Source organism: Dromaius novaehollandiae, chromosome 1 (assembly GCF_036370855.1).
Source record: "Dromaius novaehollandiae isolate bDroNov1 chromosome 1, bDroNov1.hap1, whole genome shotgun sequence".
In the NCBI taxonomy this organism is placed as follows: Eukaryota; Metazoa; Chordata; class Aves; order Casuariiformes; family Dromaiidae; genus Dromaius; species Dromaius novaehollandiae.
The window spans coordinates 58,027,423-58,045,573 of record NC_088098.1 but is presented as its reverse complement, the minus strand read 5'-3'; the positions used below and the strand labels follow the sequence as shown (position 1 = coordinate 58,045,573).

The 18,151-nt window shown below is 39.7% G+C and overlaps 1 protein-coding gene across 7 annotated transcripts; it reads left to right on the top strand.

Annotated features, from left to right (window-relative positions):
• The first annotated feature begins 4,207 nt into the window (after positions 1-4,207).
• On the top strand, positions 4,208-18,041 carry TDG (thymine DNA glycosylase). Of its 7 annotated transcripts, XM_064513674.1 has the most exons (11): positions 4,563-4,674; positions 5,787-5,918; positions 6,808-6,956; positions 9,618-9,847; positions 10,361-10,430; positions 11,798-11,933; positions 12,024-12,106; positions 12,186-12,280; positions 13,791-13,962; positions 14,282-14,410; positions 15,759-18,041. In XM_064513674.1, exons 3-11 carry the CDS (start codon positions 6,863-6,865, stop codon positions 15,896-15,898), a joined length of 1,149 nt encoding a protein of 382 aa, XP_064369744.1. In that variant the 5' UTR covers positions 4,563-4,674; positions 5,787-5,918; positions 6,808-6,862; the 3' UTR covers positions 15,899-18,041. The 7 variants fall into 7 exon arrangements, with proteins under 7 accessions (XP_064369728.1, XP_064369739.1, XP_064369760.1 ...); XM_064513669.1 differs by lacking the exons at positions 4,563-4,674; positions 5,787-5,918 and adding an exon at positions 4,392-4,515; XM_026117935.2 differs by lacking the exon at positions 5,787-5,918 and having other exon boundaries at positions 4,539-4,674.
• The last annotated feature ends 110 nt before the right edge of the window (positions 18,042-18,151 follow it).

The window sequence follows — 18,151 nt, the reverse complement described above, 5'->3', positions numbered from 1 at the left end:
TTATAACAAAAGGTTCCTTCTGTGTAAACTGAGTGGTCTAACTCAAGAGTATAGTTCAGCAGCTAGCAATGCATCAGCTTTAATAGCAGTCCTTTGTTAGTTTTTTCAGAGAGTTGTTAGAGCACCATCTACTTTTAAAGTGCAGTCCTCTTAGCAAAACAGTGCAACTTTGTCTTGTGCTCTGTAGCAATCAACTGAGATTTTGACTGTATACTTCTGAAATACAGCTTACAGTGAATCTAGAGCATTACAGTTTGGAATGTAAAGAAAAATCCCTTATTGTGTTAAATATACATTCATAACTCTGAAGTAGATGTGTAATCAACATACACCATTTATATGTTTGACCAGCTTGAGTAGCATGTGACTTGCATCTACTGTATGTTTAAGAGCTTTTTCAATAGCTAACAACTAGGAAAGGATATTATTGGAAGCATAGGGTTGTTTGCTACAGAACTCTGTATATTTGTCCACTTTAAGCAATGTTTGTTCTGTTCCACAGCTGAAGTTCTCAATACCTTGGTTGGTTCAGGCTGCCATGTCTGACTTGATTTCAGAACTAATAAAAGAGCACACTTTGAGGGTCATGGTTCATGCTTCTTCATCTTCCTCAGTGGAGGGTATTGCCATGTAGTAAGACTATGTGCTGGCTGCCTTCCCTGTGCTGGAGTGACAAGTGTTTGCTATAAATAAGCACAAACATGCAGTTGTAAGCTTTTTGGCCAGCTTGATGGAAAAATATATCAATACTGAAAACTGTCTCCTGTTCACATAATTGTGGGGGGGGGGGGTGTTTGTCTAGTGTGGTTAACCTGGTTCTGAGGAAGCTGCCTTTGACATTTAAATTGTCTTGTCGGCATTGCTGTTCCTAGATGAGTGCTCATCAGTCTTTCCCTCAGCACTAGAAGAGGCTGGGGTAAGGCAAACATTCTACATTGCTCAGTTTCTGTTGGCAGCAGCATGCATTTGGGGGTTCCAATGAGACTTACGGTAAGCTTCTCTATGGTGCCTTTACATGTGAAGTAGAAAATAATAAATACATCTTTCATGCTAGAAACTAATAGTGAAAGGACAGAGATGATACACTGACAGTTATTCATAAAACTTGGAGGAAGGACCGGGGCTTTCTTGGCTCTAGAGGGACAGCTGGAAAAAACTGTTCCTGTTTCACTTACAATTCAAGTAGAAAGCTATGGCCTTGAACAGAAACAAAACTGCTGAACAGCTTGACTCTTCAGGAAACTTACTTGACTCACATAGAGGTCTCTCATGCTGAGATGCAAGGTTTTCAGTGTCAGCTTTGTTTAGGTATAGCGAAGGAAGAAAAAGTGTTTCCATAATCTCTGTTTCTCTAGATTTAGGTTTTCATTTGGTGTAACATTTGAGGTTTAATCAAGGCTTTTCATATGTCTGTCAGTTAGAAAGTTATCTTCCATACAGGAAATCTGTGGTCTAATTAGTGCACATGCTGCAGTGTAACATGGGCACATAGGAGCAGGAGAGATCTCATTCCCCCCTGCACAATACATCCCTACCCCCTATACTATCTTTTTTACAGCCTGTTTGAAATGGCCAATAGTCTCAAAAGCTATGCTGAGGCTCAGGCATCCAAATGGAGTACAATTGTACATAATTTAAGTGTAATCTGTGCATACTTACTTGGCCCATTTTAACTAATATGACCAAGGTGTCAGATCCTTCAGTCTTAAGAGTGGACCAAAATAATTTCCTATCAGAATTACAGACAAAGTTCATGTACCTACTCATAAAGCCACAGCAGTAGAAAGTCCAATGCAAGAAGTGCTGTAATAAGGAATTTTATTTGCATATGCAATAACCTACTGTATTAGATTCTAAGATCCAATAAAACTGAGTTCAAATTTTTAAAAGGGTGAGAAATCCCAATAGGCAATTAGGGATCTGCTACAGAGAAATGGGTAAGCTTATTAAGGCTGATGAGGGTCTACAAAAGCTTGACTTTTTAATATGCTAAACTTTCTATACTTGTTAATCAGCTTAAAAGTTTAAAATTCTATCAGACTCAGCCAATGTAAATTGACATCTTTTATTGTTCTGAGGGATACTTAGACTGCAATCAAGAAGTCACAAGTGTGATGCACAGCTCATTAGACTTTTAACAACAGTATTAACACATTTACACTACATGTAATTCTAATTTAAAGAAACAGAAAAACTGTATTAGGGCAGTACAGTATTTCACAGGCAGATTTCTAGTAAGGATTGCGGTCCTGTAAGATGCTACTGAAAAATTGTTAAATTCCTTTTGCAGTGGAAACAGTGGAACAATTTTAATAGTTTGTCTTCATAACTTAAGCAAAGTGTGATCACTGCTGTGAAGTTTTAACATGGCTTGATCTTTCTTTTAGACCCAGCAGTTCCGTTCTCAGTTCTCCAGGCTTAGGAGGTATTTCAGGTATACTCTGTTAAAAACAGAGAGATGTCAGTGCTTTGGCAGAAAAAAAAATTAAAAACCAGTAAGTTAACATACCTTGTAAGAGACGAGTACTACATCCACATGGTGATTGTATTTTGCTCATTCTTGAGCAAAGAATGTAATAATCTTTACTACTTTTTTATTTTAAAGAAAGAAAATATAATTTGAAAAAAATGAAAAGAAAAACAATTTGATTAAAGGAAGTTTCTTATCATCTGAGAAAGCAAGCTGTGTTGACATGACCAGTATAGTTTTAAAACACTCACTGAAGTTTCCATATATATTCTCTCTCTTGGTGACAAAAGAAAAGAGCCTCACCACTTCCACCTTTTGGTTTTAGAAATAAAAAACTGAAACTGGGACTGAATTTTTATTTATGCATGTGTGTGTGTGTGTATATATATCTCTCTCTATATAAAACAATTAGCCTATTACCTGTAATGAAGTACAAAAGTTTAAACTGTTAAAAATATACTCATTGGTGTATAGATACATTAATGAAAAAGATCACTTAAGTGAGATGATTGCTCAAGCATAGTGATGTTTTAGCTTATTCCTGATTAGAAAATAGCACAGTGTTTTTAAACAACAGGAACAAGAAAAAGTACACAAAAGCAGGAGGAGGAGAGAAGGCTGACAAGTGAGGAGGGCTCCAGGAGACCAAATCAACCATTACTGTGCTGGGCAGGTGGTCTCATTTGGACTTTGGTTCTCTGTGATTACAATTCTGACTGTCTGCAACTCTTTAATACTAAACCTTTGGTCATCTTGATTTTCATTAGGAAAAAAAAACATTTAAATCTAATATAGCCACTTCTTGCCACTTCTACTTACTCCTTTCAAAAAACCTTCCCACAATCAAAATCTCTTCTGAAGAATTTAATGTAACTATGATTATTTTTTATATCACGTTCCTAATTTGAAGGACACTCCCAAGAGAACAGACACCTGTGTGCTTCTTGTTGCCAAGCTTGTATTAGCTGATCGTTTTTTTCAGCAAAAAACGGGACCTTTACCCAGCCTATCTTTTCAAACAAGATTTCCACAGAAGATGCTTCACCCAACATGCACGCTCTTAAGCCTCCGTAAAGCGATCACGAATCCGGGGTCCGTGAGCACTTACGAGGTCGGGTCTGTAGTATCTGTGCACGATCTCGGCGCCCGCAAACATGGCCAGCATACTCGCCCCCAGCGTTTTCAGGTAGGTGGGCCAAGACACGCCCGCGGGCATGGCCGCGCCGCCGGCGGAACCCGGGAGGGGAAACTAGCGCCGCTTCCGCGGCCTCTCCCGCGCCTACGGCAGCCACGGCTCTTGCGTGCAAAATAACCGCCCGAGGAGAGAAGCCGCTGCTGCTCGTGTCGGCCGTCAGTGTCGACAGACCGCGTGACGCGCCGGATATGCGTCATCGCCCGCGCGCGCTCGCAGCCGTTGCCCGGGGGCGGGGACAGACCGGCCCAAACCGGCGCGGGAGTGGGAAGTGGGGGGGGCCGCAGCTGCCCCGCGCGTTTTCACTCCTAGCCCGCGGCGCTAACCGAGCCGCGGGAGGCACCGGGCCGCTCGGCCTTACGGCGCGGAGCCGGCAGCGTTCTGTGGGGCTGGCGCAGATCTCACCGCGCGGCGGCGGCACGGGCCTAGCGAAGCCCGCCTTCCTCCCTCCCCCCCCCCCTCGGTGAGGACGCTGCCGTGGTGGCTCCGGGTGGCAAGTGAGCGGCCCCCCCCCCCCCCCCGGCAGCCGTTCCCTGTCACGGGACTCGGCTCCTCCCGCCCGGGGGTCCCTGAGGCGCTTCGGGCCGCTCTCCGCATCGCGGTGCAGACGATGCGGGTTAAGCCATGCCCCCGGAGCCCTCCGGGGAGGCGGGCCTGGGACGCGCCGCCAACGGCTCGGCCGCGCCCGCCAAGCCCCGAGCCCCCGGCGCCGCGGCGGCGGCAGCAGTAGCAAGACACCGCCCCCCGCCAGCGCCGCCTGCCGCGGTCCACGCGCCCCTCCCCCACCGCCTCACGGGCCTGGCTCGCCTCCCATTGGCCGCCGCCGCTCACGTGACGCGGGGCTGCCCGACAGGTCTGTTGGGGAGGCGAGGGTGCGGGGGGAGGGGGCCGGGGGGCGGCCGGGCCGCGCAGCGTCGCGTCGCGCTCCGCTCTGCTCCACTCTCCCTGACAATAGCCCGCTCGGCTCCGGGGAGGCTCCAGGCCTGGGCATGGAGGCCGAGGAGCTGGGCAGGTACCGGCGGGGGCGGGGGGAACCGGGAGCCGCGCTCAGGCCTGGCGCTGGGTCGCCTTTCGCCTCCATTCTTCCCCCTACCCCTCAACGGCCGCGGGGAGCCAGGCTCTGACACCCCCCACCCCGTCGCGAGCCCGCCCTGGGCGCGGGGGGGTGGGGCGGGGCGCGCGCCGGGCTGACGTGAGCGCGCGGCCGGGGGGGCTCGGGCACTGCGTAGATGCGGAAAATGTCTGTTACATTAAGAAGGCGTAAAACAAGTGAGCAAGCCGTGTGCCTGGAGATACTGGTGTGCGGAGGTGTAGGAGAAAGACAGGGAGTCTAGGTGGGAATGAGCATCTGTTTCTGTCGAGGTTGAGCGGGGCTTGTTGTATGTAAAGAAATATAAGGATGCCGGTGGAGGCCTGTGTGTAGGGGTGGAATTTGCAAGTGACTTTATTTTTTTTATTCTTTTCCTGGTGGACATATGGAGCTTTTTTCTTTTGTTTGTAGTTTTAATTGAATTTGGGGGTTTCAGTCAGTATTTTTTTTCTTTGTTGAACTGAACATAATTATTTAAATGTTTTATTTGTCTGTAATATGTTCCATAACATATGCCGTTCATTTGTAACAAAACATCGTGTTTTTGTACCTATACAAGAAAAATGATTCTCCAAAAAAAAGTTAAAAAGATGCGTATGAGCATTAGGGGTGAGGGTAGAGGCTCTCTTCTATCTCATCACCAAACGGTTAGCAGACTTGTCTGTGACATGATGCAGATTTTCCTCTGTTTAAAGGCAGTTTGATCAGACCTTACTAGAGGTTATCTTGTTAACAACTGTTCTTGGGTTAGATGCTTTCAAGTCTCTCTCAGACATTTTTCTGCACTGTGTAATTAAGCATTTAGGGGAGTATGAACTGGATTCTGTATGTCTCGGCTGTGTTCCCTAACACATATCTGAAAATCAGTTTTGCTGCCTGGTTCAGTAGTTGCATGAATATTTTATACCTGACAGAACAATTCTAGCCAGGGAGACTGAGATATTTACTATGCTCTGAAAATATCCCATGGCTTTGTTAGACTACTCCCCAGGAATCTGGGAGATCTAAGTTCAAATTCATTCTCCTTGATTCAGGGCAGGTATTTGGTTCAAGGTTAGAGGCCTGATGACAAAACTGTGGGCTGTCCTAGGATAAATCTGATTTACGGTAGAATTCTTCAATATTCATTCAATAATAGAGAATGATGCCTCCCCATCGCAAAGGTGGTAAGTGTGTGCCTTTGAGGTACTCGTATATAGCTAAAATTATTTGGTGTGTTTCTGAATAGCTTTGAGATTATGAAAATATTTCCTGCAAACTTAGTGCTTGTGAAAACTATTCTATGTATTTGTATAACAGTGGAAATCTATGGACAAGAAACAGGCGATACAGGTAGAGGGAATGGAAGTATGAAGCATATGGGCTGTGTGTGTCTGGAAGATATGTAGAGCAGAAGGGTTATGTATGACAAAATGTCTGTGAGCATGGAAGGGGGCTGAATCTATGTGCATGAATGGTTTTCTATAGAGTAAGTACAGTACTTGTGTTGGGATCCAGAGTGAGGTAACAGGACAGCATCTGCCATGCTATTTCTTAAAGCTGTTTAGTAATCTGCATAGTAACTGCTGCTCCGTGTGTTAGCACTGTTTTGTACCCCGTTCTGTACATCCATTCTGTGTCACATCAGATAAAGTAACAGTAAGACAATTTAAAAGTTGAGAAGCCTTGAAGTCCAAATAATTTTAACTCAGTTGCGTTGTGTATGGTCACTACATTTGATAGATAACTTGTGCTGTTAATGTATTCTACAAAGTGTTTTTCCAGAGTAAGGGAAAGCTCTATGCTGCACTTACAATGTTGCGATTCTTTTACCTTTTGTTACTTAAAAGAGGGTTGGGCTGTTCCTGTTGTGTTTAAGCATCATCCCATACCCCGTCTAACTACTTAGTGGGTTTGGGTAACTTATTGTCTTGTTAACAGACTGTATTGGAGAGTGTACTTGCAGTACATGCCAGCCTTGATGGAGACTGATGTTTACAGACTACTTGATCTATCACCAAATTTCCAAATTGTTGATGAATTATTTGTCTCTTTTTTTTTCTCTGCCTTTCTAAGATATTACTCACATCTTCAGCAAGTTCAAGCTTTTTATACATTTTCGTTCCATCCAATGATGACTGCAGTGCCCAACATGGAAATCATGACTGAGCAGCCAACTCTAGAGGGCATTCCAGAGCCAAACTTGGCTCAGGAACCTACTAAAGGTAGTTTGATCAGACTATATTAAGTGAGCTAAAAAAACATTTTTTGATATAAAAAGTATATATATTTGTTTCAATAAACTGCTTCTTTAGACCTGTTGGTCTTGATGCTCTCTGAGGAAGTATTGAGTGTGTATTCTTTCAGTATATATGGAGTATGTATTTCATTCAGTTTGAGGAGGTATTCTTTTTAGTAACATTTGTTACCAAACAGTAATGTTAAACGTGTTATATTCACATAGTTCTGTTTCACAAAATTATCTTGTCCCAAGAACAGCTTTTTGTTTTAATATGTAAAAGTAACATCTTTAGCTGATTTCATGGTATTTAATATTAGGTTAGAGAGGGAAGGTTGTCTCTCTCACTCTTTTTTTTTTCCCCCCCGTTTGAGCTGAAAAGTCTTTTTTTTTAATACTGAAAGAAAACTACAGTATAATATTCTTTGTTTGAAGTATTTTTGTTAAAATGGTGTTTCTTTACTGCGTTATAATCACAAATACTGACTTGCTAGTATGCACTAAGGGTTGTTTGTTTTTTAGTGAAGCTCCCTTTTTCTTAAGCAAATGCTCAACAGTGTACTGTATATCACATGCATTTTATATTTATACACTTCTACATTGCCCTCCTTCCCTCCTAGGATTTTGTTCATTTAGGTCTTGCACTAACCATGCCAAGAAAATATTCCATTTAGTTCTGTTCCTCTGGTACTTCATCCTCACTAAGTATAAAAGCCAGTAATCTCTGCCATGCTTAAATTCTGATTCTACAGCAAATATTCATTTACTGAGTTTAGTCTTGCTTTTCATATATAGGTATGGGTCAGAGCTGTCTGTATCAACATATCAGTCAGTTCATGCAATGACATTGCCTGCATGACATTGCCTGCATGTAAGTGCATTGATATGCCTAAATCATTCTTTTTTAGTTAGAACACTTGGCCAGATGAAATCATAGGAAGAAAATCTCCTATTTCAAATTGTAGCAACTGCTCAATTATTCACTGTATTATTCACTACAGTTACTTTGCATCTCCAGTGCTGTACTTAATATAGATAGGCTTCTTTTGTGCCTTTATTATTAGGATAATGCAATTTGGCCATGAGGATGCCATTTGACTGCCCTTTTGAGTATTTTTAGATAGTTTTAATCTTGAGTTTTGAAGCTGTCCCATGATGTTTTTGTAAGAATTGAGAGTTGGGTAAAACCTTCAAAGGCAGGGCTTGAAAATTACTTGTGAAATCTACAGGAGTAAATACGAAAGACAAAGATTTAGAATCTGCTGTCATGAGGAAAGAAACTTTCAGGATTGCCCTCTGATGGGCTGCCCTGGTGTTGTGGTCAGGCAGCTTCATCTTTAATGACAGTGCCTGGTTGGTACTATCTGATCTGTTGGAGAGTTAGGAGGATGTTCTTCTGCTTCATTTGAAATCTTCTGGCAGCTCTGAGTTGGATGCATCTCTTGTGTTTTGCCATCACATAAAAAACCTCCTAGTTCTTCCAAGAGATAGGAAAGCTGCTGATGTACTTCACCAAGTTTGCAGCTTTCTAGTCTCTCCTTCATTCTGAGTAGACTAGAGCTCAAATACCATTACAGTTTTCCTAAACAGTTGCTCCGTGAACGTGATGGGAATCTGACATGGCTTTTGTCCTGCTCCTTGCAAGAAAGCTGAATACAAACAAGAACAGTCTAGAAATGTCTGCAGACTTAGGGGGGCAGTGCCCTGGTATCTACTATATTGCTTGTCTGAGGAAGAATCCCAATGAGAAACTTCAAAAATAAGGTGAAGTCTCAATTTTAAAAGTAATAGATAACTTTGGCTGTTCGCTGGTTGCTGCCAAATAGGTTTTTGAAAATTTTCAGTTATGTTCTGCCAATTGGCATTGATGAACAGGGTAGAGAGCAATCTGTAGGTGTTCTTGTCACGACCAGCATCTGTGCTGATTGATTTCTAAGGTTTCAGTGCCAGGACATAAGGAAGCTTCAGCTGAACAAAAAAGTGACTACTTTATGTTTGCACTTTGTAGATTAAAAATTCACATTTGATCCTAATGGTTCAAATTGAGACTCTGGAGCTCTCAAGTGTTACCTAGTTATATGCCTCACTGAACAGTATCTGTTCTGTAAACAGTAAATTGTGAATAGTTTATGCGGTTTTTAATGTATGAGATTGCATTTGTGACAAATTAATACCTTACACTGTATGTGATCTTTGAGACCTGTTGCTTTGGATGTGCTGTTTAGTTTCTTCATTATTAGTCTGTAACAATAAGCTTTTAGATTTGGAAGCTGTAGTGTGGACAGCAAACTAGAACTTACTATAATGTTCCTTGGAACTTAAAGTTTAATGTTCTGGCATGTTCTCCAAAAGAAATTAAACCGTTTCTAAAGGATCGTTGTATATAGCATGTAAACAACATGCCCTAGCCCTGACATTATTCTCATTGATTTGTATCTTTAGTTGGCTCGGTTGTCTGTGAGTAGTGTGTGCCTGTGGTACAGAGAAATGCAAGCTGGCTCTATGCTGACCCTGGAAAATTGAGATTTGTCTAATTGTTTACATTCATGAATATTTAGAAGGTATTCATACATCCAATTCAATCTTTGTGAATGCCCATACTGTAGCATTAGAAATGTTAAAAAAGGAAATTTGTTGTGTGTTTCAGAAGTTGCAAAAGGAGGAAGGAAAAGAAAAGCCAAAGCAACTGAGCCAAAGCAACCCAAAAAACCTGCTGCTAAAAAAGAAAAATCAACCAAGTCAAAAGGCAAACAAGAAAAGATCACAGATACTTTTAAAGTCAAAAGAAAAGTGGACCGTTTTAATGGTGTATCTGAAGCGGAACTTCTTACCAAGACTTTACCTGATATTTTGACCTTTGATCTGGACATTGTAATAGTAAGTAACTCACAGGATTAGGTAGAAATGTGAATAGTCTGTATTCACTGGTTGTGACTTACATTCCTGCTGCTTACTCCTCTCTATTACTGTATTTTGCAAGATCTTGGCATACAAGTATCTAAACTGTTTCCTGTGTACAGCAGCTTTGCATTTTCTGGTAAAAATCATAGTAACATAATGAAAATTTTGGTGAAGTATAAGGTCAAATATAATACATAGTCATGAAAGACTGTTACTTTACATTTTATGTACTGTGAGCATTAATCAGTGGCTGTAAAACATGATATGAGCCGCTCTTCTGACATTACACATTTAAACCAAGGCCCCGCTGTACGATTGTCAGTTCTTTAAATAACAATGGAAGGTATCATTTACAGAGTTTGTAACATGCCATTGTTTACTGGCATTAACTAAGAGAATTGAAGACATTTGCTTAGTGTAACTTGATCAAATTTCTGATCACTCTGCCATCTTCTCATCATTAAAATGGACTGATATCTTGCTTTGTAGATTGGCATAAACCCTGGCTTGATGGCAGCTTACAAAGGACATCATTATCCTGGACCTGGAAACCATTTTTGTAGGTTTTCATTTTCCTTCCTTTTTATAGGATTTGTAGAACTCTGTTAGAACTTGTGGCATTTTAATTATGCTGCTTTTCTTTTTTTCTTCTTTTCAAGAGGGGGATTTTGCTTTTAACCATCTAAGAGTGACTTAAATCCCATAGCTTCTTCTGTCATATAGCATACATAAAAAGAATAAAATAGAAATAATTAGTGACTTTCACTGCAGGTTTAGAATTGTCATGTAAACACAGTTTACCAGACTCTGTTAACAAATACTTTTTAGCTTGTTAGTGTACCATTCGAGGAATAAAAATTAAATATCTAGTACTTAAGTTGTCAAGGGTAAGTCAATGGGCATCAAATTGTGGTATCAACTAAAATCAGCAATGGCCACCCTACACACACATTTTTTCTGAAAGCACATTTCAGCAGGCCCTCCTCTTTTTGTGTTTGTTCATCTCTGCTAAACCAGCTTCTTAGCTGATGATAAAGCAACACCCCTTCTGCTTCCCCAGCAGGCATATGTATGTAGCATACCTGATTCTGCAGACAAAGATTCTTTTTTCAAGTATTTTTCCATTTAAATAACATTTTTGCAGCACATTGTCATAAGGAAAGATCATATCTGAACTCTGTTGAAATGCTGTCGTTTGGGTACTGGGAACCATTCTGGCTTTGGTAGCAAGGAGCTCCATATGGGCTAATTTGCAGCTCTGTGATACTCTGTCCAAAATGCTTCTGTAGAGCAGCAGATCAGGCTTAAGTTACTTCTCTAGGGTTCTGCAGAACAGGAGACTAATACTCTTGTTTACCAAGAACCAGACCAGATACACATGCTCTGACACATCCCTATGTTTGTAAGAGTTTCCTGGGTCATTAGGAACTAGCTGCGGTGGATTTGTGCTTAAGGGAGCTAGGCAGTGAACATCACCCAAACTAGACTGGTAGATGTTAATATTAATGTTAAGACGACAGTGGGTTCTGTCAGAGAGGCCCGACGCATGGAGAAGTGATGGCAAGGTTGGAAAAGAAAACTGGCATTTGTTGCATTTGCCACATTCTTTTCCGCAAAATCTGTTCTCCATGTTGATCCTGTTCCCTGCCTTTTTATGTGAATTGTGAAAGGTAAAGCTCCGTACTGAACTTTTAGAAGTCTCTTGCCATATACAGGATCCTGGTGATGAATTCTTGTTGTTCAGTGAAGATTTGCTATCCTCATGAAATGGATGAGACAAGTGTGGTTGTTTTAAATTTGTCTAGATAGGGCAAAAGTCTTTCCACATGAACTGATGCTCTCTTAACATAGACTGTGCCTTTAGCATTCCAGTACTGTATACTGACAGTCTATTAAAAAAAAAATGCATATCTTGCCACTTCACAGGGAAGTGTCTCTTCATGTCTGGTCTAAGCAGTGAACAGCTGAACCATACAGATGACCACACTTTACCACATAAATATGGAATTGGATTTACAAACATGGTAGAAAGGACAACACCTGGAAGCAAAGACCTTTCCAGGTAGGATAACAGAGGAGAATATCATACTTGTTAATCAAGTAATAGTTGCGATTGTAATTTTGAGTACTATTTTTTTATTTTCTCTTTTAGCAAAGAGTTTCGGGAAGGAGGGCGAATTCTGATGCAGAAATTGCAAAAGTATAAACCTCGTATAGCAGCTTTTAATGGAAAATGTGAGAACCTTAATTTGGAATGAATTTGTTCTGTCAGTTGCTTTTTCTGTCCATTTACCCTATCTTCATTTCATTTTAGGTATTTATGAAATTTTCAGTAAAGAAGTTTTTGGAATAAAAGTTAAAAATTTTGAATTTGGATTGCAGCCACACAAGGTGCCAGATACAGAAACTGTAAGTGTTGATGCTGAGGAACCGAAACAGAGCACTCTTATTTTGTTTATTTCAAAACTAATTAAATCTCAGGACTTGCACCCACTTACAGCAATGGCAAAGTTTGCCCAAAGTATTAAGTGAGACTGGGCAATTTTCAGACACATCTTTAAGACAGCTCCTGCAGACTAGCTAATTTTCTTTTTCAAAATAGTGTGTTATGGTTAGCAGGTTAGTGCATTTGGGGGGGAGGGGGCATCTAAAATATGAATAAAATTTACATGCTTTTATGATAACTCTCATCTACTTTCATCTGATTATCCGTGACCAATTTCCTGTATGCTTATATTATCGAATGTTGATACTGAACGTGATCACAGTGCTAGAAGTGCTACAGTGGGGGAGAAAGAATAGTAAGTCTGCTGTTGTGCTATTACACGCTACAGATACAGTAATGCTGTATCTGGCCATGCCAAAGTACTGTCATTAGACTAGGTCTTCTTAAGCCGATTTGCAGCTTGAAATTAAATTGGACACTTACGATACAACAAAACAGTTTGAGGAAGAGTGCATTCATCACAGACATCTAGTGCTGGAGGATATCTCAAGAAACCAGCTATATATACGTCATTCCAAACAGGCTTGTTTAATCTGTTCTTATAAACCTCCAGCAAAGGCAATTATACTACCTGCCAAGGTAGGTTGTTCCAAAGCTTCATTGCCTTTTCAGCGCAAAAGTTTGGGTGGTTTTCCTTCTCTATCTATCCCAAATTACTATTGTTGCAAGTTTAAGATGTCCTTCCCTAATGGTGGATGTTGCCATCAGAGCCTGAAGAATTATTGGTGATAAAATGCTTCTTTCATAAGTAGCTCTTAAATACTTCTGCAGTAGATGTATATTTGTAAGAAAAACAAGAAGTCATATTTACAAGTTCTGTTCATAAATATTACACTGCAGTAAACATATTGGATAAAGTTCCTTTTCTCTGAACCAGCTTGAAGTCTTTAGTTAGGTCTCTTGGCAGAGGCAGAGACACTTAAGTTGGCTTCAGCCACACTAATTTCGAACACTGGCAAGTGTGATGCAGAAACACTTGGCCGAGAAGCCAGGCTGATTAACCCATGTTGCCTTTCTCACGGGGTTGGGATGTTCGCACAGAATCATGTAGTCCTCTAGACTTTCTGGCTCAGATTTCCATTTGTTCAGGGAGCTCTTCAGTGTGCTCCACTGACTGGCATAGACTTGTACTTCTTGTAACATACTTCTACCACTTCTCCTGGAGCACATAGACAACTGGTGAAAATTTTCATAGTTTCAACAGTTGGTAATCAGCTCTCCCTTTAGGGCAAGACATCTAGCTGGCCAAGAAACTGTAAAGCTTTTTTTAGTCTCTCCCACAATCACTATGGGCATTAGTTGATGTTTGTACCAGATAACATGAGCTTAACTGTGAAGTTATTCTCGATGCATTAAATATTTGTTTGTAGTTCAAGGGCTTATAATGCTGTTTTTCTTGCTCTTTGTCTCAAGCTCTGCTATGTTATGCCATCATCCAGTGCAAGATGTGCTCAGTTTCCTCGTGCACAAGATAAAGTTCATTATTACATAAAGCTGAAAGACTTAAGGGATCAACTGAAAGGCATTGCACCAAACACAGAGGTGCAAGAGGTGCACTACACATTTGACTTGCAGCTTGCACAAGGTATAGTGATTATTTTGTTAATCCTTTCTTAAAATGTAGTGTATTGTACAACACACCTAGCAGTTGCTCTAGCAGTTGCTTGAGCAAAAGGAAATAAAGAATTTAAGGACAAAAAGAAAGTACATCCCATCCACTATAAATCACGTGGTACAGAACTATATTCCATGCTCTTCTTAATACAGTCCTGATTATCTAAGGGGAGCTGGAATTATCTTTTGCATAGAATAAAAATGTCTGTGTTTTCAAGTGTTCTCTGATAAAAATGTTCTTTGATATTTTTCCTCAAAATATTAATACTTGAAGTCACCTCTTTCTGCAGAGGATGCTAAAAAAATGGCCGTCAAAGAAGAAAAATATGATCCAGGTTATGAAGCAGCATATGGAGGAGCTTACTGTGATCGTGCAATATATGAAAATGAACAGTGCAATTTCTCTTCAAATGGAACTGGTAAAGTGTGGTGCTTGGGACATTCAGTTTGTAAACCATTATATATGAACATACACTCAGTTTTCTGCCCTTTCAGCAACTTCCATAATTCAAACAAGATATTTAAAGTATAGCAGTAGTTAAACTGTTACATAATTGAGGGAACTTATGGTCTTTTGGGGGAGGAAAATATGAAGAAGCCACTTACTCTTATTTAAATAAAAATAAATAAATTGTTTGCACCTTCAAACTTTGATTCCCAAATTCAGACTTTCAGGCAGCTTCCTGAAATCTGACAAACAGATACAACTAGTGACTTACAAAGTAAATTTCTTTGATTACAATGACTTTTACATAAATGCATGGTGCTGTTCAGAACAAAACCGATGGTTGCTACTTCAGTGTTTTCATTCCTAAGGAAAGCAAAGCCAGAGAATAATGGAACAGATAAAATCACAGTAGAGTTGAGGATGTTCCACTACTAGCAGGGCAGATAAATGGGGAGTATATCAGAATGCTGGAATCCAAATAATTTGTGCATTAGCTGTTTTATGCCTTGAATAATCTGAAGACGAATTTTACTATTTTAACATCATGAGTGAGAAAGTTTAAAACAACAACAACACAAACCCAGAACATGTAACACAGTTTGGTGTCCTCCAGCTTTTAGTGAGGGAGCAATAAGCTTTGACTATTCATAGTTTTCTTGATCTGTGCTTAACAAAAGTTCTTGCAAATGCTTGAGGAAAGTGTGGGAGGGGGGGAGTGTTGTTGTTTTTTTTAATCCTGACAAGTTTGGAAAAATTATAAGTAAATAAAAAAAGAACAAAGAAGGAACAGAATAAAGGATTAGTCTAGTAATCTAGCTGTAATTAAGAACTTGGGAATTTTACTTCCAAAATACCACCAACTGCAATTAAAAAAATGATGAATGATAATAGAGGAAACAGTAACTGCCACTTTCCTCTGAAATTTTGAATCTTCAGTCCTAATCTCAATGTGTAAATGGAAGTTTGCATTCTGCCTACCCTTCTTCATTAAAAAAGTGTCCCTTCTTTTAGAAGAAAAAACTTATCCATAGGGAGCACTGCAGTGAAAGTTTGTGGGTTTTTTTTTTTTTTTTTTAACATTTAGACTTATTTATCTGAATATGTTCAAATATATGCAGCCACCCTTCAATGAAGATTCTAAGAATTTATAATTTGGTGAAATTAGCTGGATCTACAAAAGTAGATAACAAAAATAAGTAATAAGCGCTGCAGTCTAGGTAGTCAAAAAATAGGGAGGGAAAGATGGAAACCGCAAACTTTTTTTTTTTTTGTTAGTTAATGATATCAACTGCATTTTAATATTTTTGTTTGTTTTTCAGGAGTAAGCAATCCACAGTATTGTGAGGGGTCATCCTTTGGTGAAGTTCCTAATGGACAATGGATGACACAGTCCTTTGCAGACCAGATTCCAGAATTCAATACTGGGATGACACAAGAACAGGAAGGAAGCAGTGCATAAGTGCTGTTTCTTCTCAGCTATGCATAGATGCTGCAGTTTTAATGCAGTGGTCAAGATTGGTACCTTGGTTCTCCCAACTGAAGCATTTTAATAGTATTTTATCTCCCCTAGCTATTTTATTATAGTCAAAAATAATTGTGTGTGGTAGGCTCAAATCAATGAACTAGATAATTTTAAGAAACTGTCCAATCTTTTTAAAAAACAAAAGTTAGCCCTTTTTTGTATATGAGTTTTACATTTAATGTATATCCTTTTTTTGCAGTTCTTGACAAATTGCTTTCTCATTTGTGAAGATTACCTTGGGGCGTTAATTTTATTCTGTAATTTTTAATGTAGTAGTAACAGCAGTGGTATACTTTTTACTGATGCCTCATATATTTGGATATCTCATAATCCTTTTATATCCATAGAGGGGAGAAGGGGATGTGTACCTTGATTTTACATGAAGTGATGTTTTTAATCATGCAGAGTTAAACAAATTGTGGTTTTAAGTCTGCCTGTTACCTTCTTAAAAAGTGCAGAAGGTTGTGTTTTGCAGCTGGGAGTGCTGAGTGTTTTATGGACAGGAATAGAGAGCTCTGTCTCTTTAGTGTCTGTACCATATCAGGACTAAGGGACTGGAGAAAACATCTTCTCAAGTCACAATGTTGGGGAGGAAAATTTTAGGACCTGAATATTCTAGCTGAACTGTCTTAAGGTCAGGTCTCCCTACCACTCCATCTCTTCCCCCTTAAATTCCAGTGTAAGGAACTGAAATTCTTTAAAAAAAAAACAGTGGTTCTTGAATTCTGTGGCATTTAAACTCTCAGCCTTTTTGATGTGATTAGTCTCTTCACCTGACCTACTGCTAGCAACACTGTTAGCAGGAGACAACCCCTTTGAACAAATTATACTACAGGGACTTGAAAGACCACATTCTCTGTAAAATTCATGTACGTTAGTAACATGTACATTAGTCATGTACGTGTAACATCAGTTACATTATTTACATCTGCAATGTAAATCAAGCAAAAAATTGTATATCTTACAATTAGCATAGAGTGAAAGAAAATTGCGATTTAGCAATTCTTAATGTTCATTCCTCTTCAATCTGGAAGACTTCAGAGGGTGTTCTCCTTACTCCTCTTACAAGAAAAGAAATATTCAGTTAAAGGTAAGAGGAGCTGTTCCATGAATAAGAAGGCAACTGTGGAAACTACAGATTTCTTTTTGAGGAACTTATTTAAAATATACACTCTTTGATGGTGTGGCCAGTATGTGACTGAGAAAGAAGAGATTCCATGCTTGTGCCTAATCATCATCATCGTCTTTCCCTCTTTTAATATATGAGGAAGAGATGAAGTAAAAGCAATAAGCTGATCAAAACTTTAAAGTTTTGGTGAACTTATGAGAGTAGGTGCTTCACATACTTGAAAAATAGATACAAACAGTATCTCCACAATCCATGCTGGTCAGAGATTCCTGTACCAGTGTTTTTATCCTTTCCTCACAGCCATTGACAGTTGAAACACATTGAGTGTAACTAGTTAGTGTAGATTCTAATCCTGCTGCAACAGCTGTCACTGAGATCACACTGTCAACCTGTTGTGAGGCAGGTATGATGTTTACAGTTTTCTTCCCAAATTATGTGGCTTAATTCTGAGCGTCTTAAATCAAGGAAGTGTGCATTATGATTCTGATTGTGTTTATTAGCTTCAGCATAAAGCTGTTCAGTATATTGTCAAAAAGGTATAGGATTTGTCTTGTCTGTTATTTAAAGTGTACTGTATCATGTATCACTGTTTACATGGACATTTTCCTGCAGGTGCTCAAAGTATCTTGTATCAGGGATTTGTTACAACTCAATTTTATTTTTCAACAAAGTTAGAAGCATGTAATTAGCACTGCTGAGTAGGTAACACAGTAGTATACAACTGCTGTAAGGGTTTTTTTCAATTTTGAAGGGAAAGGTCTCTTCTTTAAAAGAGACACCTACTAGGCTGTCTAAGTATAAAATATAGTTAAGTGTACAATGACAGTTTCACTAAATATTTTAGTTCTATGTGTACTCTCTCAGAATTGGTGCTCTTTTCATTACAGTAATGCAGAGATTCTTAATCTGTCTTAAATCTACAACTGCTTGACAATAAAATTGGGAATTGTATTGCAGTGTCTTAGAATGTAATTTTGCATCTTGATAGCAGTGATCTATGTAGGTTACAGGGTATGTAATACACTGTCTGACTGCACCAGTACAGTGTTCAGAGATGCTAC

Excerpts from the sequence above, each read along its gene's own strand:
- TDG (XM_064513658.1), top strand. The coding sequence starts at position 4,287 with ATGCCCCCGGAGCCCTCCGGGGAGGCGGGCCTGGGACGCGCCGCCAAC. Across the intron at positions 11,934-12,023 it reads GGAAGCAAAGACCTTTCCAG|CAAAGAGTTTCGGGAAGGAG; the intron begins GTAGGATAACAG and ends TTTCTCTTTTAG. Across the intron at positions 12,281-13,790 it reads AGGTGCCAGATACAGAAACT|CTCTGCTATGTTATGCCATC; the intron begins GTAAGTGTTGAT and ends CTTTGTCTCAAG.